At 36.0% G+C, this 27991-nt stretch overlaps 2 protein-coding genes and 1 long non-coding RNA gene across 4 annotated transcripts in view; 2 read left to right on the top strand and 1 right to left on the bottom strand.

Moving 5' to 3' along the window:
- The window catches only part of LOC139149761 (uncharacterized), an 85712-nt gene extending 79354 nt beyond the window's left edge, over positions 1–6358 (top strand). Inside the window, exon 3 of the long non-coding RNA XR_011556139.1 lies at positions 5992–6358. This is a non-coding gene — a long non-coding RNA (uncharacterized lncRNA). The remainder of the gene's footprint in view (positions 1–5991) is intronic.
- Positions 6–12072, bottom strand: LOC139149757 (coiled-coil domain-containing protein 167-like). Its single transcript, XM_070721720.1, has 4 exons — positions 11927–12072; positions 3381–3475; positions 2657–2709; positions 6–1079 (listed from the first exon to the last, which is right to left on the bottom strand). The coding sequence occupies exons 1-4, from the start codon at positions 11945–11947 to the stop codon at positions 976–978; spliced, it is 273 nt and encodes a 90-aa protein (XP_070577821.1). The 5' UTR covers positions 11948–12072; the 3' UTR covers positions 6–975.
- On the top strand, positions 11963–27663 carry LOC139149756 (uncharacterized). Of its 2 annotated transcripts, none has more exons than XM_070721719.1 (11): positions 11963–12102; positions 13484–13621; positions 14093–14115; positions 14275–14306; positions 14637–14694; positions 15101–15200; positions 15966–16077; positions 16673–16715; positions 21904–21974; positions 23553–23661; positions 26669–27663. In XM_070721719.1, the coding sequence occupies exons 1-11, from the start codon at positions 12018–12020 to the stop codon at positions 26867–26869; spliced, it is 972 nt and encodes a 323-aa protein (XP_070577820.1). In that variant the 5' UTR covers positions 11963–12017; the 3' UTR covers positions 26870–27663. The 2 variants fall into 2 exon arrangements, with proteins under 2 accessions (XP_070577820.1, XP_070577819.1); XM_070721718.1 differs by lacking the exon at positions 11963–12102 and adding an exon at positions 12125–12497.
- Positions 27664–27991: the final 328 nt, after the last annotated feature.

The following is a 27991-nucleotide window of genomic DNA, read 5'->3' as shown; positions in this document are numbered from 1 at the left end:
AAAGATTCAATAGTAATCAAAGTAAAATACTTATTATTCAAAGTAAGAAAGAGGGGTACATTTTATGGTATTAAAAATGTTGCTGTTCATTATTTGATAACAAAATATTCATAAAATATAGCATTCATGTATGTTCTAAGAAGAGATCTTCACTGGTACCATGATTCTTTCTGAAGTTAATCATCTGACTAAGGTATTACAGCATTGCAACAAATTCTGCATGATGTACTGACTCGATATAAAATCAATTTAATTCAGTTCTTCAATTGATTATCTTTTGGTTCATCTTGTGACACAAATACAGATTACTCCATCAGTTCTTAATCCTTTGTAATCGAGGATGTGTAGTCTGCTACAGTTGTGTATTCATCTGTGTCAGTTTAAAATTGGTGATAGTGTGAATTTTATTTTATCATTTGAGACATTCTGATACACTGTGACAGATCCTGTCAAATACAGAGCAAGCAGTACAGGAAATCGGCACCTTCAAGTGAAGAACGCATCCATCTGGCTTTGTTTATACATTCCTTTGATTTGTATTATTTTTGTAGCAGGCCTCACATTGTTCACATGAACATTTACTTAGTCAGGACTCAGTTCAATGAACACTTCTAAAAATGTCTGCTACTGCAGAGCCAACATTAACCACATGATTTGTACTGAGCACTCATAATGTAGCGTTAGATTATTTCATGACAGTGAGTTGAACACTGTATTGATTGTACTTGTATTTCAGAGTAGTCTTCAACCAGTCCATGCTCTGTTACTAGTCATCACAGCATATAAATTATGAAGACTCCACAATTTTCAGTCAAGGCACTAGATATTAAAAGATTTTCAGATTTTGCGTGACTGTACTTCTGCATCATTGTAGACATTTCTTGTTTCGGAGAAACTGGAGCAGCTATAAAGACTGCCACATACTTTTCATCAGTTTACAGGCAGTGAGTCTATTCTGTTGGTCCCTTGCATAAACTAGTGAGTTAGGAGATAGTAAACTCCTGCCATGAACGCCAAGATAATCACAGACACCAGCATACTTCTCCTGTTTTCTGCCCTCAGTGATTTCAGATCCTTTTCTGGAGGGAAAGATAGGACAATACTGTGCAATTAAGATTCACATGCAAAATCATCTGCTGAGAATGTAGACTGAAAGAGCCATCGCTTGAGGGCGCTCTCCATGCTGCCAGCACAGGGGCTCATAAGTGCCTATTTAAGTCAATATTACAGCGTTTTTCTTTCTTTTTCAATGTTACAAATAAAGCTGAAGAGCACAACATTTGTGTAGCTGTCTTTTGTGTAGCTTGTATTGGCATGTATAGTGCGCCCTCAATAGGGAATGTGATCATATGTAAATACGACCTTTAGTTCCGTGACCTCTAGCCAATTCCTCTGGCCATGCCTTCTGGCCACGTGTACAGACGTCGCTGTGTTTAAGCATAGCGAGGGCAGGGCAGGAAGTAGGCATGGCTAGAGCCGGGCCTAGAGGTCACGGAACTAAAGGTCACATTTACGAGGACGCACTATACATGCCAATACACGCTACACAAAAGACAGCTACACAAGTGTTGTGCTCTTCAGCTGGATTATTTGTAACATTGAAAAAGAAAGAAAAACGCTGTAATATTGACTTAAATAGGCACTTATGAGGCCCTGTGCTGCCAGCATAAAAAGCGTCCTCGAATGCCAGATCTATTGGCCTACTGAGAATGCTGCTCTGAGCACCAACAACAACATGTGTGATTCAAATTGTCAAGAAACATCTGTTACTTGTGCATGTGGAAACAATTGATGCGTGACATATTACAATCACCGGCCGAATGCATGTGCTTTGTATAGAATCAAAAACATAGAAAATGATGTGATCGAGAAATGCATTTTATGAGCTGCTGTAACAAGGGCAAACTGAATATTAATGTTGACATTCAGTATTCATCTTGGAGTAGAAACAATATTGCATCATCAAAACAAGAAATTGCAATAAAAACTGGTAGATTCTGAGGAACTGTGGATAATTAAGATATGTCCCATCGCTGATGAAACTCATTGTGTTTGACCTTGAACCCAGCCTCACAGCAAAAGCGCAGAAGTGCAAAAGTCTGATAACAAAATCATGATTCAAACTTTCCCAAAACACAACAAATTGTTGAAATAGGTTGTTGGAAGTTAAAAACCACTGACGACAAACTGTGAATGCATGGTGATTGCGTATCACGCATGTGAATGGATTGTTTCAAAGGTGTAGCAATCGCATCTATAATTAGAGAAGATTTGTACCGTAGACACACTTTGCACACAATACCGGTAATCAAAGTAAAGCTTCTGTTATTAAACCTCCCTATCTGAACACAACAAGTTTCCTTTGTCATACATATGTTTTGACTACTCACAGCCCATAGGCTGTGTAAGTACATTATACTCATAAGAATATATACAAATTCTACACTGTTTGAGATCAAAATCATGACTTTTGAAGCAAAAACTAGTTTTAGCCTGTTTCATATTAAGTGGCAATTTCCCCCTGTATGGGATTTTTGTTTTATCAGATGTGATCACTGCAATAAGAAATATCGAAACATGGAACTATGGATACGAAAGTTTGTTCACACACAATTACTTCATTTTAAGGACGAATTGCAGGACTGTTAAAACTCACCATGTTCTTCAATTGTTTTGGTCAACTCTTGCTCTTCTTCCTCTAATAGATCTCTGTGAAATTAAAATAAAAATTTGATGTACGGTCAACTATTTATGAAAGATTACATTTAGTTTCAATGGTAGCAGGTTTTTTGTTTTCAACAGCCAATCTGTAAATTGACCTCAACATGTTAGGCTGCTGATTTAAGAAATTAAATATCAGGACAAAATTATGTCAACTTTCTATATCGAAAGGGACAATAGCTGTAAATCTTCATATTAATTCAACTTCATTATTTTTGCTGTATAAAACATGTATACATTTTCTTTTACTTGCCTTGGGTAAAATAAAAAACAAAGTACTAGCCCTGATGACACTATTATGTACAAAACACTATGTCATTGTTGACAAGTGAATTCTAGTCCGGACTAAAATTCAGTAATCAACGATACAACTGGACATAACGTATATATACAGGATGTGTTAAGTTTCACACCGTATCATACAAGACATTAAAATATGATTGTAGGAGTGGAACGAGAAATACTTATTCATAAAACAAAGTACTGGAAAACACACCAGAAGTTACGGCTAATGGACCTTCAATATGAGCTAAGTGTCACCAAAAAAGAATCTTTCACTCCAAATGTTACATATACGTAGTTAAATTTACCTTCAGCTGGTTTGATATCATGGAATAACATGTATATTCGATCAATACATTTGTTGTTGCATCACTGACCTTTGCTTGTCTGAAATGCTACTGGAGTTCAAGGACTTTTCAACTCCATCAAGACGATCACGAAATCTTTTAAGATTGTCTTCTAAAGTCTCAATCTGAGAAAGGAAAACATATAAAAGATGCAAAATATACTTATGGGTTTACGGATGACACACTTTTGTACCAAGAACTGGTGTCTGTCAAGGGCTATACTGTAAAAATGTTGCTTTGGAATTTCGAATTTCAACTGTCATGTGGAATCAGCAAAAGAATCTACATAAAGGACCAATTTGTTATTTTTTTGATCTTTTACAAAGAACTTGTATTAAAAATACCGTCAATGACGCTGTACCTTCTCTAATGTGTGGCCAGGTCAGGTAATTGGTTGTTGGCATGGGGTTGTTGGTAAATAGTTGATGATGTAGGGGCATGAGGTGGGATATGGACCCAAAGAACCCAAAAGATGATTAAATATATCAATCAAAAAAATTCTAAGCTACAGTATAAACTGCCTAAAGATAGTTCAATGTGGAAAAAAGTTAAATAATTAAGAAATAAGAATTAACAGTCCAAAATAGTAATGACGCACTACTCCTACTACGACCTGAGTGCATGTGAAATACACAACCTGTGGCATCTATAAATTAAATGTACCGGTATACCATGTGATCATTTTAAGTCACTTTTAACTGTTTTAAATGGATTTTCCAAAGAGTCCTGTGGAAATGATGAAAAACGCTTATCTGGTATGAAACCTCATGGCTGATAATTGTCATAGTATTGAAAAAAAATTGAAAGTGAAGAAATTACTGTTTATGATAGGCATATTTACCTTGAAATACATGACCGTGTAAAGAATATATGCTAAAAGTGTTTAAGAGTAAATTTCTTTTCAAAAAATAATTTAATCTGTGACCAAAGGATTTTTATTCTTTGAGTTTACAAATTCAAACATTGCAATTTGTTAAATCATCTTGTGCAGTGCAAAATTTATAAAATGACTGAAAAATAAAAAAAATTGGCAGAATTACAGTCTTTGTGATGTAAAATTATGGGTTGACATCACGATAATTGTTAATCTGTTCGAAGTACTACTATACTATTAAAAAAGAAAAGTTCATGCAGAAACGGTAACATATATTGTCAGCAATGTAGTGTTAATTTTGACTTTACATCAAAATATGCCTTTGCTGGATACCAAATATATAGGGCGAAATATTAAAATCAGCCATGTTCAGCAAAATCCACACAACAGCATTGATCCTTTTCTAATTTGATTTGATTTGCTTATGTTATCCTTGTATGACAGTCAGTACAATATGGAACTTGAACACAACACAGTGAATAAGTATGCTGTAAATGAAATGGTGTGGCTGCATCCACATGCAGCAATAGGAGTGTCTTTGTCTCTCACCCCTCATTTCCAACCTCTCCCATCCCTGAACAAATAGTTTGGTCTTATATTTATAATGTTAATAATTTCTGTATTTGTTAAAATGTGCGCATCTCAAAAACTTTTGATCATAAACATTTTTATTTTTTATAGCTGACCAGTCAGTTAACCTGTTTATTTTGAATATTTGCGCATTTTTCCTCAGTTTTTGACATTTTCAGAATACCTTCTTATTCAATTTGTCATTTTCTAAAAGTTAAAATGCTCCTTTGTGTGGTCAAGCTTTCCACAAACATCAAATGTGGTACTTCATATAGGAAGGTCTGCCTCTAGAGGGCGGGCATCATGAACAGTGTTTGTTAGTTACTATATTTCCTCCACATAAATTTCTGATTGTACTATACTGTAAACATTGAACATGGCCGATGTCCGATTTTCCTGTCTAAAACTTTCACTCATTTTCGTTCATATGACTCTGAAACTCCAGGAAACGATTGGGAAGAAAGAGTTATCTTGAAATATTGAGATACTCGCCGATATTTTGCAAAATTAAATGAGAAAAAATCCAAGGAAAATGCCGACTGGCTAACATCTGCAGATTATGCAACAGGCCCATATCTCGTGAGGCCATAAGGGGATATCCACGCAACTCAGTACCAAACACTAGCACACACAGAGTGAGCAAACACAAAGTGAGTACCCCTAACGTCAGCTCAGTAGTCTGTAAGAGATTGTAGTCAACTAAGAAACCTTGGAGAAAGGCTTAACACTGGCTATGCCGCTAAGTCCCATTTGATTTTTGTCACAGCTCAAAATCGTCTCCTACACCTCAACCTGAACCATGAACACCCCCACCAGTTTATGATATGACCCATCACAATGGCATGACGTCAACGGATCTTGACAGACGGAAGTATTGACAGACGGAAGTAGTTGACACTAGCATACTGGTTTTCAACTCTAATACCTTCTCTGTCTATAAATAGACACGAGAAGGTAAAAATTGTGTGAGCATGCTGTTACCAGTGATAATTGCAAGGAAACAGATATTGAAGCCATATCAGTTTGCTGTCACAATATCAATATTTACCCATATGCAAATATTCAGTGTCTTTCGTTGCATCAAGTTCTCCAAAACCTGAGTTTTTGTTTTACAATGTGAACCCCACACTCGTTTGAAATCCCGGGGACAAAAGTACATGAGTGTAAGCGCTGTCATTGTGCACTGTTTGCTTGCAGATCTCTCCATGTTTACTTTGCGGAGGTTTACCGGTGTCACTGCGGAGAACCACAGAGTTCTCCGGTCCGTTATGCCTCCATGGGTAGACCGTGGAGGTAGGAAGGATGGCCATATGGCCTGCGATGACTGGAACGTACAAAGAAAAGAAAACTACAAGATTTCATCTTCCAGTGGCTGTGGCACGGGGCTCTGCTCCATGTCTTCGGGTTCCCGGCGTGACATGATCTACATGCTACCATGGATGTACAATGATGCTGCTACATAGGGAAAACGTTACGATCGCTCACTGACTCTGTGGGACAAAATGTGTGGCTGTTCAGATGTGGTGCACAGAATGAGATGAATAACAATATAGTCCGTGGGCTAGAGGGGGTCTACGTGCACCCCCCCACAGGATAACAAACCTGTATTTTTCAGAACCCTTGGGATCCCTAGAATACGAAATGGAATTTTAACAGAAAAAATATAGGGACGCAATAGCTGTTATGGTCATGTTTTGAAGGGTACCGCAAAATCACGATTTTCCAAGCCAAATGCATTTTCGTCAAATCTGTCTTCTTGTAAGTCATGTGCTGAGCTCATTTTTTAACATAACCTCACTTGTTTGGTATCATTAGAAAGGGAATTTATTCCTCTTTAAGATGACATATTGCATTATGCAATATCTGCTACAGTTTTTGTCAAATATAACCAAAACTTACCCCTTACCCCAAAATTTAACATTACAAATTACAGAAAATCTCAAATTCTACCAATATTTTAGCTAGGCATAATAAAAAATGCAATGCTTTGTCTAAAATCTATTTATTTGATACAGGGACATGTCAGAAATATGAAATAGACTTTTAACAGAAAAAATATTGGAAATCTACAGCTGTAACAGTCATATTTTGAAGGGTACCGCAAAATAATACTTTGCAGATTTGCATGCATTTTTGTTAAAACTGTCTTCCTATAAGTTATCTGCTGAGCTTGTTGTTGAATATAACCTGGATTGTTAGGTATCATTAGAAAGATAATTTACTAATCTTTAGAATGACATATTGTAACATGCAATATCTTCTATAGTTTTCATGATATGTAACCCAAACTTACCCCATACCCCAAAGTTACATTGAAAATTTCAGTCATAGCTAAAACCAAATTCTACCAGTTTTTTAGCTTGACACAAAAAATCTGGCCGTTTTTGCTATTCAATTTATTTTATTTGGTACAGGGACATGTCAGAATTATGAAAAAGACTTTTAACAGAAAAAATATTGGGAATCTACATCTGTAACAATCATATTTTGAAGGGTACCACAAAATCATAGTGTAGCAGATTTGTATGCATTTTTGTTAAATTTGTCATCTTATAAGTTATCTGCTGAGCTTGTTGTTGAATATAATCTGGCTTGTTGGGTATCATTAGAAAGATAATTTACTAATCTTTAGAATGACATATTGTAACATGCAATATTTTCTATGGTTTTCATGATATATAACCCGAACTTACCCCATACCCCAAAGTTTACATTGAAAATTTCAGTCATAGCTAAAACCAAATTCTACCAATTTTTTAGCTTGACACAAAAAATCTGGCCGTTTTTGCTATTAAATCTGTTTTATTTGGTACAGGGACATGTCAGAAATATGAAATAGACTTTTAACAGAAAAAATATTAGGAGTGTACAGCTATAACAGTCATTTTTTGAAGGGTACCGCAAAATCACAGTGTAGCAGATTTGCATGCATTTTTGTTAAAATTGTCTTCCTATAAGTTATCTGCTGAGCTTAGTTTTGAATATAACCTAGCTTGTTAGGTATCATTAGAAAGATAATTTACGAATCTTTAGAATGACATATTGTAACATGCAATATCTTCTATAGTTTTCATGATATATAACCTAAACTTACCCCTTACCCCAAAGTTTACATTGAAAATTTCAGTCATAGCTAAAACCAAATTCTACCATTTTTTTAGCTTGACACAAAAAATCTGGCCATTTTTGCTATTTAATCTATTTTATTTGGTACAGGGACATGTCAGAATTATGAAATAGACTTTTAACAGAAAAAATATTGGGAAATAAATCTGTAACAGTCATAATTTGAAGGGTACCGTAAAATCATAGTGTAGCAGATTTGTATGCATTTTTGTTAAATTTGTCTTCTTATAAGTTATCTGCTGAGCTTGTTGTTGAATATAATCTGGTTTGTTAGGTATCATTAGAAAGATAATTTACTAATCTTTAGAATGACATATCGTAACATGCAATATCTTCTATAGTTTTCATGATATATGACCAAAACTTACCCCATACCCCAAAATTTACATTGAAAATTGCAGTCATAGCTAAAATCAAATTCTACCATTTTCTTTACCTAGACATATAAATTCCGGCATTTATTTGTATGAAATCTATTTCATTCGGTAATGGGTCATGTCAAAAATATAAAATAGACTTTTAACAGAAAAAAGATTGGAATTCTGTAGTTGTAACAGTCAGATTTTGAAGGGTACAGCAAAATCACAGTATTCCTGACTTCCGTGCCTTTTTGTTGAATCTATCGTCTTTTAAGTCATCTGCTGAGCTTCTTATAGAATATAATGTAAGTTGTTAGGTATCATTAGTAAGATTATTTACTAGTCTTTAAAAAGACATATTGTAACATGCAATATCTTGTAGAGATTTTTATGAAATATGACAAAAACTTACCCCATACCCCAAAATTTACATCGAAAACTACTGTCATAGCTAATGTCAAATTCAAGCAATTTTTTACGCACACATAAAAAATTAGGCAATTTTTTTGTATGAAATTTGTTTTATTGTGTACTTGGCCATATCAGAAATATGAAATGAACTTTTAACAGAAAAAATATTGGGGTTCTATAGCTGTAACAGCTGTATTTTGAAGGGTACAGCAAAATCTCAGTATTCCTGATTCGCATGCGTTTTTGTTAAATCTGTCACCTTATAAGTCGTCTAATGAGCTTGTTATTGATTATAACAAAATTTGTTTAGTATCATTGAAAAGGTAATGAAATAGTCTTTACAATGACATATTGTAACAGGTAATATCCTGTATAGTTTTTATGGAATATGACCAAAACGTACCCCATACCCCAAGGTTTATATTGAAAGTACTGTCATAGATAACGTGATCAAATTCCGTGAATTTGTAGCTAGACATGATAAAAATAGCTCTGTTTCGGTATTAAATCTGTTGTATATGGTACTGGGTCATGTCAGAAATGTGAAATAGACTTTTAACAGAAAAAAATATTTGGACTGTATAGTTGTAACAGCCATATTGTGAAGGGAAATGCAAAATCGCAGTACCGCAAATTGGCACCTTTTTTGTTAAATTTTTCTTCTTGTAAGTCATCTGCTGAACTTATTTTGTGACACAACCTGGCTTGTGAGGTATCATTAGTAGGGAAATTTATTCTTCTTTAAGATGACATATTGTAATATACAATGTCATATATAGTTTTCCTGGAATATGGTCAAACTTTACCCCATACCCAAAAAGTTCAAATCGCAAATTACAGCGTATCTTAAATTCTACCATTTTTTGCTGCACATAATATTAAGGCAATTCTTGTTTAAAATCTGATTTATTTGTTACAAAAGTATGTCACAAGTATAAAATTAACGTTTAACTTTAAGAAGATACAATTTAGTAGCCATTTGGATCATTTTTGGAGGGGGAACCCATATATTGCAAATGTTTGTGTTTCGGCAAATTTGCCCTGATACCTGGGTACCCTTCCAAATATGATCCAAAAGGCTACAAAATCATATTATGTTCCTGTTAAAAGTTAATTTCATATTTGTAACATACTTTTTAACAAAAACACATATTTCATAGATTGCATACAAGCATTGCCTTGGTATATAAAGTTAATAAATTGTAAAAAATGGTAGAGTTTCAGATTTGCAGTAATTTGCTGTGTAAACCTTGGGTATGTGGTAAGCTTTGGTCCTCTTTCATGAAACCTAAACAAGACATTGCATATTACAATATGTCATTTTAAAGACTAGTAAATTACCTTTCTATTGATACCTAACAAGCCAGGTTATGTCAAAAATAAAGTTCAGCAGATGACTTTTAAGAAGGCAGATTTTACAAAAAAGCAAGCGAGTTGGCAATACTGTGATTTTGCGGTACCCTTCAAAATATGACTGTTACAGCTGTACATTCCTAATATTTTTTCTGTTAAAAGTCAATTTCATAATTCTGACATGTCCTTGTACCAAATAAAACAGATTCAATAGCAAAAACGGCCAGATTTTTTGTGTCAAGCTAAAAAATGGTAGAATGTGGTTTTAGCTATGACTGAAATTTTCAATGTAAACTTTGGGGTATGGGGTAACTTTTGTTTATATATCATGAAAACTATAGAAGATATTGCATGTTACAATATGTCATTTTAAAGATTAGTAAATTATCTTTCTAATGATACCTAACAAGCCAGATTATATTCAACAACAAGCTCAGCAGATAACTTATAAGAAGACAAATTTAACAAAAATGCATACAAATCTGTTACACTATGATTTTGCGGTACCCTTCAAAATATGATTGTTACAGATGTATATTCCTAATATTTTTTCTGTTAAAAGTCTTTTTCATAATTCTGACATGTCTCTGTACCAAATAAAACAGATTTAATAGCAAAAACGGCCAGATTTTTTGTGTAAAGGTAAAAAAATGGTAGAATTTGGTTTTAGCTATGACTGAAATTTTCAATGTAAACTTTGGGGTATGGGGTAAGGTTTGGTTACATATCATGAAAAGTATAGAAGATATTGCATGTTACATTATGTCATTCTAAAGATTAGTAAATTATCTTTCTAATGATACCTAACAAGCCAGGTTATATTCAACAACAAGCTCAGCAGATAACTTATAGGAAGACAGTTTTAACAAAAATGCATACAAATCTGCTACACTGTGATTTTGCGGTACCCTTCAAAATATGACTGTTACAGCTGTAGATTCCTAATATTTTTTCTGTTAAAAGTCTATTTCATAATTCTGACATGTCTTTGTACCAAATAAAATAAATTTAATAGCAAAAACGGCCAGATTTTATATGTCTAGGTAAAAAACTGGTAGAATTTAGTTTTACCTATGACTGAAATTTTCAATGTAAACTTTGGGGTAAGGGGTAAGTTTTGGTTATATATCATGAAAACTATAGAAGATATTGCATGTTACAATATGTCATTCTAAAGATTAGTAAATTATCTTTCTAATGATACCTAACAATCCAGGTTATATTCAACAACAAGCTCAGCAGATAACTTATAGGAAGACAGTTTTAACAAAAATGCATGCAAATCTGCAAAGTATTATTTTGCGGTACCCTTCAAAATATGACTGTTACAGCTGTAGATTTCCAATATTTTTTCTGTTAAAAGTCTATTTCATATTTCTGACATGTCCCTGTATCAAATAAATAGATTTTAGACAAAGCATTGCATTTTTTATTATGCCTAGCTAAAAAATTGGTAGAATTTGAGATTTTCTGTAATTTGTAATGTTAAATTTTGGGTAAGGGGTAAGTTTTGGTTATATTTGACAAAAACTGTAGCAGATATTGCATAATGCAATATGTCATCTTAAAGAGGAATAAATTCCTTTCTAATGATACCAAACAAGTGAGGTTATGTTAAAAAATGAGCTCAGCACATGACTTACAAGAAGACAGATTTGACGAAAATGCATTTGGCTTGGAAAATCGTGATTTTGCGGTACCCTTCAAAACATGACCATAACAGCTATTGCGTCCCTATATTTTTTCTGTTAAAATTCCATTTCGTATTCTAGGGATCCCAAGGGTTCTGAAAAATACAGGTTTGTTATCCTGTGGGGGGGGGGGGTGCACGTAGACCCCCTCTAGCCCACGGACTAATAGAGCCATAGGAAGGGATAACCAACCTGAGAAACGATGGACGTCATCTTTGACTAATATGAAACTCATTCACCATACCATTGCCAATAATAGCAAAGAGACGACGAAACTCAAGAGATGTTAACCAAGAAAGCAAGGAGTACCAGGGAAGGCCGTTTCCAGCTGTTCTGTGTTGACACGTTGAGGGCTGAACGGTTCATAGGTCAGTGCGCAGGCTCAGTTTGACCCACAACTGGGGTCAAATTAGGTCATTTTCCACTTTCACGTGTTTTGATCTTAATATTGTGTCTAATACGCCCACGTACAACAGTTAGCCCTGGTTGTGTTAGTTTGGTAACCGTGCCATTGTATAAAGAACTAGTTTCGGCACAGCTTGAGAGGCCCCGTGGAATATGACGTCATTCAGAACTTATGTCATTCCAATTTTCATTGTACTTGTGGGAAAAGGTTGGTGTTCACAACAGGTGAACTGCAATGACCTTCCTCTTCCAAAAACTTATGTCGCCTATCATCTCGAACCGGGCAAATCGATACTTGTTGATGGTAAGCTAAACGATAAGGCATGGCTTGAAGTTGCAAGTACTGGCAGATTCATAGGTTAGTGTTAAAGACATCATTACTTTTGTATCAAAATTTTATCAGACTGAAGTGTAGAACAATTTGTTCTCACATTCCTGGCCGCTGGGAGTGCGGGATCGACAGTGTGGGATAAATCGATCCCACACTCTCAGAAACCGTCCCACACTCTGCAGTAAATATTACACGAGCTCTGATTGGATGATAAACAGTCTGTTTTGTTCCACGCGCAAAATGTTATCCAATGGCACGACGAGTAACAGACGGACCAGAACTACAAAGTAAGCAGGTCAAAGTACAGTGGCAGACGACAGAGTTGTCACGAGTTTTGATAATATTGTACGTGTCCAATATGAATTTAACGCATTTTGTGGTCATGTGAGAAAAAGAATCTCACACACCAAGGACCTGGGATCAGATTTCTCACACTCGTTGGGGATATTTTGTCTCACACTCGCCTGCGGCTCGTGTGAGACAAAATATCCCCAACTCGTGTGAGAAATCTGATCCCAGGTCCTTGGGGGTGTGAGATTCTATTATTCTCAGTATATTAGATCGAGTGCGGTATAGAAAATGTACCATGATACAATGTCAGTGCAGTTGCTCGACGGCACCAACATATGGGAAATATATACATAAAAATAAAAAAAAAAAAAAAAAAAAAAATATATATATATATATATATATATATATATATATATATATATATATATATATATATATATGTACGTTCATCAAAACAATCATCATCATCATTATTATTATTATCATAATTGTTTGTCATCATCATCATCGTCATCATCTACATCAACATAACACATCACACATCCTCATCACTAGTAACCAACACCTCCACCACCAGCAACTGCAATTACCCTGTAGACCCTGTTTTTTAGGGTCTATGAATTAACATTTGTATAAACATTATTTGCTTTAAACTCAATTTCTCACACATTCTCATATCTGTTGCAACTTAATTTCCATGACTGTGTATGCATCACATACAGATATTCAGGGCCTAGATTTCCCCAAGCCAAGATTCAACACCTGGGCTAAGATGAGATGGGATGATACATACCTGTACATCGGTGGCTACTTAGAAGAGACGGATGTCTTTGCAAATCAAACCAAACACGATTCTGTCGGTGAGTTATTTTGTATTAAAATTGCACATTTCTGTCCAGAAGTTTATTTATAATTGCATCGCTGACATCAAGGTTGACTGAGCTTTGATCAGTTGTAATCATCAATTTTGATGTATATCCAATCATTAAATCAACAGTATTTCTTCCTTGATTGTAATGAGAACTCACTTTTTAATCATCAATTCAGTGTTCTCCACAGAATTTAGAACAAAGTGGCCAGCACTATTAAAATTTGGTAGTACAATAGAAAGTCATTAACATATTTTGTTACATTGTTATGCTTTTAAGCTATTGAAAATTCCTGGGGAGAACATTGTAATTGGTTATATATTCAGTTTATCAGACTATTTTTTCTCAGGTTCATTCTTTCTACTGAGACATTTCTCCAAGGATCTGATTAAATTAGAAAAATATATCCTATATTCAGAGATTGGATAAAAAGTTTTGACTGGCGGTTATTTTTTTTTGCAGTTTTTAAAGACAATGATTTTGAGGTATGTATTTATAACTCAACTAGTTTTATGAGAACGATGGAATGATTTTATTTGTTTTTAAATGACAGTCTGTAACGAAAGTTTCTGTTTCGATTTTGTGACACAACATTCAAAGATTTTTACTCAATATCTCCATGCTTTTTTAATTTATCAACTCAGGTTTTCACTGATCCAGATGGAAGCACCCATTGGTAAGTTTCAGTGTACATCATTGTTGTTGCGTATGCACATTATTTTGTTCTTGAGAAAATCCCAGATTTGAAACTGCTCCACTTTTGTTTCAATGTTTCAATCAACATTTATCATGACTTTTGATAACTTTAGTCTGTACTATTTAAGGAAAATATTGATCATCATACCCACTGTGTGCATTCTACCGGTATTATAATTATAATACTGGTATGTTATCACAAAGTATTTTAATATGCATAGTGACACAAAATATTTTCAAATGCATTTATCTGAACATTCAATGTGTCATCTGCTGTTTTGATAGTATGATGCCTTTGTTCATTCACAAGGTACAAAGAATTTGAGATTAATGCAATCAACACAACGTGGGATCTGGAACTTTCAAAGGTGTGTGACTTTTACTCTTTACTATTCCTTTTGTATGTGTGTGAATGTTGGTATTTCATTCAATCAGCAGCTCAACACTGATCATAAAGTTTACAGATTTGTTAACTTTCTGATCAGTGCTACTAGCTCAGGTTGGCAACCTAAACTGGTGGGTATACATATTGTTACAGCTGAATCATAGATTGTAGAGTAAAGCTCTTTGCCCTCTGTGATTGAAGATTCATCATTACAAATCACCTCAGGCTTGTATTTGATGTATATTATAATGGCTGATATTGTGTATGTCTTCAGTAGTTCATACCTGTCACCTGCTAGCTTTTGAATATTGATAATTCCAAAGTTCCCTCATAACAGCCAACAAGAAATCATTACTTTTAACCAAATTATGTTTTCGGTCGTTGAACAGCCCTACCTGAATGGTGGTGTGGCAAATAGTAGTTTTGAAATGCCGACAATGAAATCTGCTACTTATGTCGATGGACCTGTAAACAACCCTTCGGTTCCAAGTGAGTACAATATATTCTTTGTTTAGAAAAATGAACATAATTATAGACGATGAAATTGATCGTAGATCTTATAGCATTGACATAGTCAGCAGATTTCAAAGGTCAAGAAAGTTCGGCAAACTCGGGCAATGTTTGATGCAACTTATGTTAAATGCCTACATTGACGGGGACCAATGTTGGATTTAAGCTAACAGTAGAGGTGTTTAACTGTATCCTATCCAGTTCTGTACAAAATCAAACATGTATGCAGTATTCAGTCCAAGGATTTTCTCTTTCTGGCTGCTGTATATATTTTATTTGAATCCCTTTTGTCTTTTTGCCCTAACTATCAGTATGGCGCCTCATGTAGGTACGTACCACAACAGTTAGGATCCCCTTTGTCGTCACTTTATACGACAAGTTCAAGAAAGCTTTGAAATGTTTGTGTGGTATTGCATCAATGTTTTGCCATTTGTTTGAAAGCAGTCTGACATCGAAAAGTGAATGTAGACCAGAAAGAGGCCTTTCATGTGCATTGCTGGTGAGAAGGTTCCAGGTAGAATCTATGGTCTATATATAACTCATGCATGCACAAGCCAACCTCGTACCAGCCACAAGGCTGTTGAAAAAATATATAACCTCTGGCTTTACTTAGCAGATAATACAGTGCACGTCAGAAAATATACATTTAGGTCCTAGGGTATGCAAAACTTGCGAGGAGAGGTTGCAAGGGATAATGATCATTATTGCTACGAGGAAGACATTTTCTTCATCAATTTTTTCCAGATAAATACTGGACAGTAGAAATAGCAATGCCATTCAAAGACCTCATTAGAGAGACCAGCAAAGCAACAGCGCCCCCAAAGAAAGGTGATCAGTGGAGAATCAATTTTAGCAGGTTGGTTCTGTAACCTATCAAAGCAAAATACTAGTAATACTATTAATCCTTTGAACTCGGCTCGGAAAAAAAAATGTCTGTATGATGTCATAGGTCACCAGGGGGTCAGGGTGCAAAGGGTTAACAAAACTAACTTTGCTTGACAGTCATGAATTATTTAAAGGGAGGCAGTTGTCAGAACTGCGCTCAAAGGTAGCTAGGGACCCCTACAGCCAATGTTAATACTGTATCCAAGGTACATTGCCGTTGATGAAACGTGAAACATATTTGTCATAATGTACATTGTAAAATTCAAACGTTGCAGCTATGTTGACATAGTGCATCTATATATAGTGCATGAAATACATTGTTTGTGAACAAGAAAGTCGCACATGCACAATTCCGACGACCGCCCCCTTTAAGAATTTAAGTTCAGTAATAATTCCCCTGTTTATTTTTTTTTACCTCCTTTGCTTGCTACGACATTATACATCCAAGCCTAACCATTTCGTGATGAACCCTTCATGTACCCCTTATTCATGATTCCTCTTCCCAGCCTTCCAACATCACTGCCATTTAAATGCAACTTTTCTTGTTATTCCCTCTTTATTGTCAGGGTGGAGTGGCATGTACACAACGTGGATGGCCATTACGAGAAAGTAAGACTTAATTCACTGGACTTAGTGATGTTGTAAAGAACTTAAAAAATCTTCATGACCCGTGCACTCGAATTTGTGTTTTGGCTCTATATATACAGTCTGAAAGGAGGGTACTTCATTTGCATGCATAATTAGGGATTTAGTTCAAATTCGAACAGCGCCCTCTAGCCAGTGAGTGACGGTTATGGCATTTTTCGCCAGAATTTTATCCGCAGATATCTCAGCCTTCGTTGAGCATCCGTCCTGTTTCCAGTTAGCGGCTGAATTGTACTCTTAGTTAGTGTCCGCCGATGATTTTTTATGGGGTTTTATCGATTCGTTTTTGCGTTAGCCTTATTTTCATGGTTTTCGAGCGACCGAAAATGCCGTTCACTAAACACTGCCGCAAAATCATATCCAAAGTCAAATTTCCATGAGAAGTAGGGAGGGGACGTATCTTGAGTAGGTCCATACGATCTGAAAAAATCTCAGTGGCTTAAGCCTCCGTTTTTGAAATAAGTCTCGTTGAAGTTGACTATGCAGCGACGTTCATGTGTTAAATCTAACATGGCGACGTACAGCGCAGCGTGAGTGTACACGTAAACTCTTTCAGCTCTTTCTCGGTCCTCACCGGCTAACTTGGCAGATTTTTTCGGTTCTGTTTATGTTTTCAATGATTGTGACGAGGAAGCAAGACTGCAAGCTTGTGTTCCTCACTGGCCAACACAATCTGCCTGGCTGGCTTCTCGGTAAAGTCGTGGACAGTGCAAATGGAAAAAAACACTACGGTGACAGAAGGGCTACGTTTATCACTGTCTGCGGCCGTACACGTAGTATAGTGGTAGACACCCGTCGTACTGACTAGCAGTGCTGTTTCGTTTATGAGTGATTTTTTCCGTTTTCGCATTCTAGTAGCTAGCAAGCATACAAAAACTGTAGGAAATAACATCGACTGCAAAAAATCTCCGTGGATAAATACGGCTACTCTGTATCCCGCACACGAGTACGTGAATATAGATGCGGCTAGAATGATAGCCGGTAAACAGCTGCGCGTTGCGGCCATCCCTGCTAGCATTACCGTGCGTGCCCAACTAGACTGGCACATTTTATAACTCATGTAACTAGCAAAAAATTTTTTAAAGTATTGATGGTCATAATGTGACATTAATTAAATACTTTATTTATATATAACATCAGTGACCCGAGATTATAGGAGTAAACTTTGAAAAAAATGAAAGATTAATCGTGTAACTACGGTGGCCCCTACACGCCACGGAACTCTATTACTTTTGAATATAAACTCTTTTTTTTCTTGACAATATCTTTAATATTTGTAAGAGATTTTATTTCTCCACCGCAAACTTTTAATTTGTACGGGCAACTTTATCTTAACATTATCTTAACTTTAACTTCTCGAAAGTGGTTTTAGTTTTAACAATAAAGAAAATATGTTTCTCAAAAGTATTTTTTATTTTGTAAAACAAACATAAAATTTTTTCAAGATAACAGACTCCCCTACACGTCATGGAAATTTATTACTTTTGAAAATAAACTCATATTTCTTGGCAATATATTTAATATTTGTAAGAAATTTTTTTCTCCACAGCAAACTTTTATTTCTGAACGAGGAAACTTTATTTTTGGGGTAAACTGTTTTTAAAAACTTTCAACAAAAACACTTTAACTTTTAAAAAATAACTTTAACTTTGAACAAAATATTTGTTTCTCAGAAACGTTTTTTATTTCGAAAAGAAGTAAAAATTGTTCACAGCAAGAGTTTAAGACTTTTGCTGAGCGCGAACTGAGTTACTTAAATGACATAACCTTATGTTTTTTAGAGCAGAAAAACTTAAATTTTTAAAGAAAAGTTTTATTTTTCAAGAGTAAAATTAATTTCTTTATGGAAAAAAGATTTTCTCAGAGCAGCAAATTGAAATATAGTGAATAAAACTTTTTTCTCAATGGAGAGAAATTATTTTCTGAAGACAACAAAACTAATTCATTCAAGATATATTTTCTACATATGAGTGTGGTTTAAGAATTTGGTAAACTGAACTGAGAAAGAACGAAAAAGGGATGAAAAAGTCAAACTTACTTTTCTTCAGAGCGAAATTTATTTCTGAGAGGAGAAATATTTCATGTGAGGGGCAATTACCTATAATGCATAGCAACTCTTTCTAGCGAGAGTAAACATATTTTTTGGAAGAGTAAAACATTTTTTCGACGAGCAAAACTTATTTTTTAACGGCGGCGGAAGTTAAAGTATCCCACCATGCAACACCTAAGTTTGATGACCCAGAGTCTCCAAGTTGGTAGCTGGTATCAGACAGTTCGTGTTCGTGTCGGCTACATGGACGATCTGCTCTCCGAGACAACCATAACTGACTTCATCGGCGATACGGGGCACGCCAGCCCGGCCCTACCCTGCCTGCGTACGATGCTGTGTGTTTGGGTCGTATAACGCCGGGAACTCACAACATCGTACACAGGGCTACGGGCACGCAAACGGGTCAGTTGCCACTTGTCTGAGTCCCCGAAGAACGGTTTTATGTTTGATTGATTCGTCCTGTCGGCAGAGGGTGTGCGACGGGACCGCATTGGGGTTCTTCATTAGCTCTGCATGGCATAGGTATTTGTGTTCCCGGCGTTATACGCCGGGAACACACAGACCTGTACGCAGGGCTATGCATGGCAGGGTGATTAGGCTACGGAAGAGAACGTCGGAACGTAGCATAAACTACACTCATAGAAAACTACCCAGAAAACATCACGCCTGTGGTCTGCGGTTAACCCTGCGTACGATGCTGTGTGTTCCGCTACAGCTAATCGCCCGGAGCGGGGCGATTAGCTGTAGCGGAACACACAGCATCGTACGCAGGGCTTGTCTGCGGTCAGGACGAATCACTCAAACACAAAACCGTTCTTCGGGGACTCAGACAAGTGGCAACTGTTGAACTGACTCGTTTGCGTGCCCGTGCCCATAGCCCTGTGTACGATGCTTTGTGTTCCCGGCGTTATACGGCCCCAACACACAGCATCGTACGCAGGCAGGGTAGGGCCTGGCACGGGCTAGCTAGCTGCAGTACAGTTCGGCAAACCGTCCGACCCAAATACCCAGGTAAAACCTCGAGGTACTGTACTGCAGCTAGGGCCGGGCTAGCGTGCCTGTATCGCCGATGAAGTCAGTCGTGGTTGTCTTGGAGACTCTTGGTCATCAAACTTGGGTGTTGCATGGTGGGATACTTTAACTTCCGCCGCCGTTAAAATAAAGTTTTGCTCGTCGAAAAAATGTTTTACTCTTCCCCAAAATATGTTTACTCTCGCTAGAAAGAGTTTGCTATGCATTATAGGTAATTGCGCCCTCACATGAAATATTTCTCCTCTCAGAAATAAATTTCGCTCAGAAGAAAAGTAGGTTTGACTTCATCCTTCCTTTTTCGTTCTTCCTCAGTTCAGTTTTACCAAATTCTTAAACCACACTCATATGTAGAAAATATATCTTGAAAGAATTAGTTTTGTTGTCTTCAGAAAATAATTTCTCGCCATTGAGAAAAAAGTTTTATTCTCTGCATTTCAATTTGCTGCCCTGAGAAAATCTTTTTTCCATAAAGAAATTAATTTTACTTTTGGAAAAATAAAACTTTTCTTTAAGAATTTAAGTTTTCTGCTCTGAAAACATAAGGTTATGTCATTTAAGTAACTCAGTTCGCGCTTAGCAAAAATCTTCAACTCTTGCTGTGAACAATTTTTACTTCTTTTCGAATAAAAATCGCTTTTGAGAAATAAATATTTTGTTCAAAGTTAAAGTTAAAGTTAAATTTAAAAGTTAAAGGTTTTTTTTGTTGAAAGTTTTTAAAAACAGTTTACCCCAAAAATAAAGTTTCCCCGTTCAGAAATAAACGTTTGCTGTGGAGAAATAAAATTTCTTACAAATATTAAATATATTGTCAAGAAATATGATTTTATGTTCAAAAGTAATAAATTTCCATGACGTGTAGGGGACTTTGTTATCTTGAAAATTTTTTACTTTTGTTTTACAAAATAAAAAATACTTTTGAGAAACATATTTTCTTTATTGTTAAAACTAAAACTACTTTCGAGAAGTTAAAGTTAAGATAATGTTAAGATAAAGTTGCCCGTACAAAATTAAAAGTTTGCGGTGGAGAAATAAAATCTCTTACAAATATTAAAGATATTGTCAAGAAAAAAAAGAGTTTATATTCAAAAGTAATAGAGTTCCTCTGGCGTGTAGGGGCCACCGTATGTAACACCCGCGCCGTGTGAACTACAAGTGGTTTGGTTGCGGTAAACAGCGTGGAGTGTACGTAGCGTAACGGGTGTTCGCATACTCATAGACCCTCGAGATCTACGTATACAGCGATATGGTAACTGCATGCCAACATTCAACACTGCCGCAAATACATGTCCATGGTCGCACGGTCATGAAAATTTCACCAAATGTTGATAATAGTTAAATGAATATTTTCTGAAATTTTCGGCTTGGCTTAAGACCTCTAAGGTCATTATCGAGCTGTTTTACGAAAAAGGTGAAGTTTACTTCCGCATTTGGCAGGTCGACCTCGCCACCCACTTTGTAGCGATTTAAATAAAATCTTCTCAACTTTTGTGAGTTTACCCAAGGAAAACAGATCATTAGTATGTATGCTACAACTGAAAGCAAAAATTATAGTTCTAGCTATTGTACGTTTTGCTGCACGTCGATATTTAAAGACCACCCTTTCGCCGTATTTTATCCCTTACTGCAGTGGTGGTCAGCGTAACGAAAACGAGGCTCTCTAACACGAACTTTTATGCAAATTTCATAGGCTCCTTTCAGACTGTGTATGGACTGATGGGTCAAATTACCAGTTGTACTGAGGTATAATGCAACACAGATATGACACATAGATATGACACTGTAATAAATATCTGTATTTAGACTGTTGTGCTTGGAACTGAGAGTGGTTACTCTACAAGCTGTTCCATGCACTATTCAATCTCTAGCAGGAGAAGAGCTCTTTTGAGCACTTTACACTGCCTGTATATATAGCATGATAGAATTAAAAAAACTGATAAGGGTTTTTTTAAATAAGTTCACCTCACTATCTTTTGACAAACTACATTGTCATCTATAAACAGATGCCACCATTGGCAAACATGAACTTGTACTTGAAGATAAATTCATCTGTTAGTTTTCCTTCTATTTCAGATTCCAGGATTACCGGAAGACAATTGGGTGTGGTCATCTCAACATGCCATCAATATGCATTTACCTGAAAGGCAAGTGTAGGAATCCATCTGTAAAATATAGAGTGGAAATTTTTGAAAAATATCCACGGTGGGGCAAGTTTTACAATAAGCTTTGTTGGGCCTTATTTGGATATATGCATGTCAAACATTAAAGGGAGGGGGGCTGTATAGAGCGCCCTCCAGTGATGGATCTTTTAGTCTAATCATCACAGTCCTTTTGTTTAGGGACCGTGGCCTAACTAAGGGCTAGATTCAAATAAACTCCCATAAATTCCTGTCTAAAATGTTGTAAGTTAGAGGGTACATTGGCTACAAGACTTGTACGTAGCGAGTGTATATCAAGAAAACAGCATGATGATGGTGTGCATTTCTATATAAACGAATTTGTACATATTGTTGGTCAAGTCTGGTTGTTGGCTGAGGGATCAGTGATCATGTGATCATAATTTTTTTCTTCAGTTTCTTGACAGATAGATGAAAAATTCAGAAATCAAAAATTTTAACGTAATACATGTTCTCAAAATTGAAAGACCTAAACTTTTGCTTGAAACTTTAAACCAGTCCCTTTCGAAATCAAGAATAAAAAACACGGGTCTCAGAGCAAAATTTGGTTGTTGTGAAACTCGTTACTTATTATGTATATTTTCACTTGAAATTCACAATATCACCATCCATGTGTTAATTTTGGTGAAAAAATTCATTTCTTTGTAAAAATGAGCTTCAAAATGAACCACAGAATCAGAAAACCAGAAAAATATTAAAACAATTCAACAGTACTAACATCGTGTCCCTGAGACCCATTCTACCTTAAATTGAAAAGACAAACCTAAGGGCTGTGGATAATTAAAACATGCGCACAGTAAATGAAATTAAGTGCGTTTGTCCTCAACCCCCCTCCTCTAAACGAAAGTTTAGAAGTGCGAAAATCCAACCCAGCCTCATTCGGTATCTGCATCATTTAGAAATGCGAAAATCCAACGCAGCCTCATTCTGTATCTGCATCAAATAATCAGTGATTACGGTGCTATAAAATCACACATGCGCTACTGGCCCCCCTCCCCACAATACCCCCTCTAAAATCAATATCTGTTCTGTTCCAACTCAACAATGAAGCAACCAATAGAATGAAATGAAACAGCGTATCCAAACTGTTTATATTATTTTACTCTTGCACTGATTCACATGTATGTCAAAAGAATGCTGGTGTAGGGCCGGTGCCGTACTGGCCTGTTACACGCCAAACAATGTAGCGATATTTTGTGATACAGAAAGACGTGTAGCTATATGTTGCGATAGGAAAACTTGTAGTGCGATTTTTGTGCACGGTAATCGAAATACTGCCAAACCCCCTCCCCCTAAACACAGAAGTTGCGTTTACGTGTGCGTGTTTTAATTATCCACGGCCTCTTAGTATATCTTGTTTTTAATGCCACCCTTGTTCATTTCTGATAAAAACATTAAATAATTCTGAGAAACAGTTTACGTTTGAATATCTTCACTCATAGAAAGTTAATGGAATAGCCTGTCATATTACTGCTCTTTGGTATGTTGCTTATCCGATTAATTGATCTTAATGATAGACATCTAACATTTGCTGTTATTTTTCAGATGGGGCATCTTACAGTTCAGTACCGACAACGTCAACAGTACTAAGTTTGTGAGGGATCCCAACTGGCCAATATATTCTGCTCTTGTTGAAGTTTACAATGCTGAAAAGGTAAAAATAGGTTTAACTTATTCTTACTCCCTTTAGAGCACAGTTTTGCACCGTAACACATTTGTTGAGGAATTTCTTCACCAAGACATGTAATATACTTACAGCTTTTAATAGGTCAGTGGTCAAGAAACAATCGCAGCTCAATAAATGAATAATCTCAGAAAACAAAGGTGCCATAGGGACAGTTTTTGTAGACACTATATGAATTCAGAAACACTTATTTCAACCTAATGTATTGCGCCAAGCTGTGATTCCAAGTAATTTATGTGACATTCTCTCAGTCCACATGAGACCACAACTCTGACTTAGCTGCTGAAGAACATCTCAAAAACCTGAACTGACTTTTTGGATTGTATATACATATATTTTTGCACTGAAAGATAGCTTCCAGTACTCAATTACATTTGTATGCACTTCAACTTTCACTGTAAACTTTCTAGTACCGTTGTCAATGCCAGACATTTTTCAACTGTTAGCTCAGAAGGATTTACCACTACCCCAATAATGTGGGCTGAAAGTTTTTCAATAAACAAGCTAGCCCCTCAAAATATGCCCTGAAAATGAGTGGGCATCTCCTGATTGCAAGAGGCCTGTACAGACTAATAATATGGATCTATTATATTATGCCAAAGACCCATAAAAAAGAGTCTATGTTATGCAAATTGCTATTGAAACATTATCCAACTTTTACTTCAGAATCTGTAGCTTGTGATACAGTGCGTTTCACCTTGGTACTGCAACTCAGTGTATGAGACGGACACAATCCACGTACAAAACAAGCGATAAGCTTTGGTATCACAACACATTTGAAATTCGAAAGTCATCGACTCAATGATTAATTACAGTAAACCAGCACGGGGCAGCCACTCTGTCTAGACTGAGAGATACACTTGATCTACAATGTGTGGCTTTTTAGTTAGTTTCTGTTGAGAATACCTTCACCTCTTGAACTCTTAGCTGAAATTGTAAAAGAAACAGAATACATTGTAGATCAAGTCTAGTCAACTGTTTATCTCTCAGTCCAGACAGCGGCTGCCCCATGCTGGTTTAGGGATGGACCATTAGACCTTGGGAGGGGGGGGGTGGTCACAATGAAATTGTGAAAATATTTTTTTTACTATTGTAAATTTCTGAAATTATTTTTTTCCAATTGAGATTAGCTGTGCAAATTTTTTTTTTCCAGAGTAAATTTTCAGATTTATAATTTTTTTTTTTAGTTCGTCGCTGTCTGAAGGTATAGAGGGCAAAGTTGTGGTGCCAAGCACCAAAAGCGGCCACGCAAGCGGTCACGGGGGGGGGGGGGGGGGGGGGGGGGGGGGGGGAGGTCAGGAGAGGGGTGTCCCCCTCCTGCCGTTGGAGCTTTGAAACAGAGAGATTAAAATGGTGTTATTTGGTGGCACTTGGGGAGTATTTTTGCGGGGGGTGGTCAGGAGGGGCTATCCCCTCTCTGCCGTTGGAGCTTTTGAAAAATAGAGATTAAAATGGTGTTATTTGGTGGCACTGGGGAGTATTTTTACGGGGGGAGGAGGGGGGTGTCCCCCTCCTGCTGTTGGAGCTTTTGAATAATAGAGATAAAAATGGTGTTATTTGGTGGCACTTTGGGAGCATTTTTTCGGATTACACATCTTCCTCTGAAACATGGTCTTCTTGCTCCTCAGTAGCTTCCTATAGTTTTGAAAATTGACTATTTTGGTTTCCTGGCTTCCCTTTCTACTGCGTGGTGAAATGCCTACATTCACCCACCAAACATCATGCATCTCATGATTTACAATTGATTTTGACAAGCTGAGAAGCTAAAATAAGCTAAATAATATAGTTAAATTTGCATATTTGTGTTTTTAGAGCAATTGTTGCCCTTTTTTGATCAAAACATCTATTTCTCTGTAGCAGCATGTCCAAATTGATTGGATGTGTATAGATGTGTTGAAATTTCAATATTTGTCTTTTTAGGGCAATTTATGCCATTCATGGTCAAAAAATCTGTATTCTCTGAAAGGGCTTGTCCAATTTCTTTGAAATTTGCTACACAAAAACGATTATTCATGCAGATTTATTCAGTATTTGCTATCGAGAAACTTTCAAAGTTCAACCCTTTTGTGTGTTTTTGTGTTGGGATTTGTTGGATAGATGGCATTCTACGTAGTGTATTGTTGAATGTTAAAACATGTGTAGCTGTTGTTTTTTGAGGCTGTTTTTTGAGAAAAAAGAATTGAAAATGTCTTTTTAAAAGCAAAATAATACATAATGACTTGATATGTTCTTTTATCATTATTGACGTGTTTCTACTTGTTCACCCATTCTTGCATTCATCATTGCAATAAAATGCTGTGAAAAAAATGAAACTGATGTGGCCTGCATCTGTTTACCTTGATCTTAAAAGGCAAATACAACTTTCTGTCTTGACAACCATACCATAGTTTCAATGTTTTACCTAGTGTACCTGCTTGGTTTGTACGCAAGAAACAAGTAGAAAACAGGCTCTATAATTTTATAATTTTCAAGTGATCAGAATACAAAAGTCCTGAAAAGATAAGATAATCACAACTTCCAGTATAAGGGATACAGTCACTCTAAATGTATAAATTAAAATTAAAAATGTGCAGGGAAGATCTACTAAAAATACAGAAAGTTGCTTTCTGTCGGTAAAATCTAAAAAAAATTCAAAATTTTGAAGACTTTTGCAGATTTTTTTTTTACACCTTTGTCTTCTTATTTATTTTTTTTTTATTTTGCAAACTAGTTTGAAGATTTTTTTTTCCTAACTTTCTGCTCTGAAAATTTTTTTTTTCTGTTTTTGACCACCCCCCCTCCCAAGATCTAATGGTCCATCCCTTACTGTAATTAATTGACAAGTCCGTGGCTTTGAAATGTGTCTGTGATACCCAAGCTAATCATGTGTTTTGTACATGGATTGTGTCCGTCTCTGAGTTGCGGTACCTATAGGTGAAACGCACTGTAAGTACTGTACCGGTAATCAAATTTAATATCTGTATTTTCTTTCCCACAGAAATTCTTTGCAATACAAGGATACTTCACTGCAGATCTGAAGCAGCTAGAGTTGGCAGACTGGGTTGTAAAGGGCCAGTGTGCAAAAACACCACAGATTACTGTCATAAATAATTATAATTTTAATGCCACAGTATTCCCACTTGATAGGAACTTGACCACCGGACATGTACGAGACGACAGACTTATTTGGTTTACGTGATATTTGGAATACTTCCTTCAGGTGTTTTTTTGGTTTGGTCTTTGTAGATATTGTTTTCTTAAAAGGCATACCTAGATGTATGGGACATTTTTACTTTTATTTTATTGGCTGAAGCCATTGGTCCCTTTGTTCATTTTGTTTTATGATCAGAGTGGGAAACAGCCAATGTCTGGTCGACTAAACAGTCCTTTGTCAAAAAATGAGCAAGCATGAAAGCAGGATGTGTACATAATAAATCATTCATCTGAAAAAATGCTATTGCAGTCTTTTCACAGCCATTTTTTGCACAAGAATCATGTGGAAGATATTTGTACACCGTACCAAATTACTTCACACAATCCACACAAATGTTTCATAATGTTTGCAGAATTTAGCTTCATTAAAAGCTGTCAAATGTTACGATTGATTGGAATGTTCAAGTAAGATTATTTGCAAAGGACGGTCTTCATCAAGTATTTTGTAGAAACTAATACATTTTTTTAAGTTGTTCTAAATCAGACAATTACCCCAAACCATACATTTAAGATATATTTATTTTGTGTTAGGGTAATTTTGTCTTTGATAATGCAGAGTATTATTCAGAGTTTGTCGCAGATAGAAATGGAATATGCCAGATATGTTTATTTCAGTTATTAAACAGTTTTTAGCCATGAGTAACCACAGCTGTAACCACAGCAAATATTTTTCTAGGGATTTGTCTTTCTTTGACACTTAATTTTCGTAGGATATACCAGGTGCCATCAAATGAAACAAATGGAATGAACTTGAATAAAGGTCAAATTCATTTAAATGAAGCAATTCTTGATTTTGTGTGTTTTTCAATCTATGTTCACCTTCACTGTTTTCTGCAGAGTAATCTTACCAGTCCTCTAAGTTCTAACACAAAACGCAAAATATCAGTCAGAATGGAATTACATGTACCAGCATTTCACAATAGCTGCTTTTCCACGGCTGTAATTCAGAGTAATTATATAGTTGTACTTTTGGTACATGTCCCCAGGAATAACATATATGTGCAAAGACACGGTCCTTCTAAAACACAAATTTCTGAGAAATCAAAGTGCTCTCATAATATACATATATGCTGCACCTGTTTCCTGCGCACACCCTGGCATCAGCAGT

This window comes from Ptychodera flava, chromosome 14 (assembly GCF_041260155.1).
Source record: "Ptychodera flava strain L36383 chromosome 14, AS_Pfla_20210202, whole genome shotgun sequence".
Classification (NCBI taxonomy): domain Eukaryota; kingdom Metazoa; phylum Hemichordata; class Enteropneusta; family Ptychoderidae; genus Ptychodera; species Ptychodera flava.
This window is presented reverse-complemented; position numbering and strand designations above follow the sequence as displayed.

Excerpts from the sequence above, each read along its gene's own strand:
- LOC139149756 (XM_070721718.1), top strand. The coding sequence starts at position 12,293 with ATGACGTCATTCAGAACTTATGTCATTCCAATTTTCATTGTACTTGTG. Across the intron at positions 14,307-14,636 it reads CCAGATGGAAGCACCCATTG|GTACAAAGAATTTGAGATTA; the intron begins GTAAGTTTCAGT and ends TTCATTCACAAG. Across the intron at positions 23,662-26,668 it reads AAGTTTACAATGCTGAAAAG|AAATTCTTTGCAATACAAGG; the intron begins GTAAAAATAGGT and ends TCTTTCCCACAG.
- LOC139149757 (XM_070721720.1), bottom strand. The coding sequence starts at position 11,947 with ATGACGTCCATCGTTTCTCAG. Across the intron at positions 3,476-11,926 it reads TGACGTCCATCGTTTCTCAG|ATTGAGACTTTAGAAGACAA; the intron begins GTTGGTTATCCC and ends TTCCTTTCTCAG. Across the intron at positions 1,080-2,656 it reads CAAAACAATTGAAGAACATG|AAAAGGATCTGAAATCACTG; the intron begins GTGAGTTTTAAC and ends CTTTCCCTCCAG.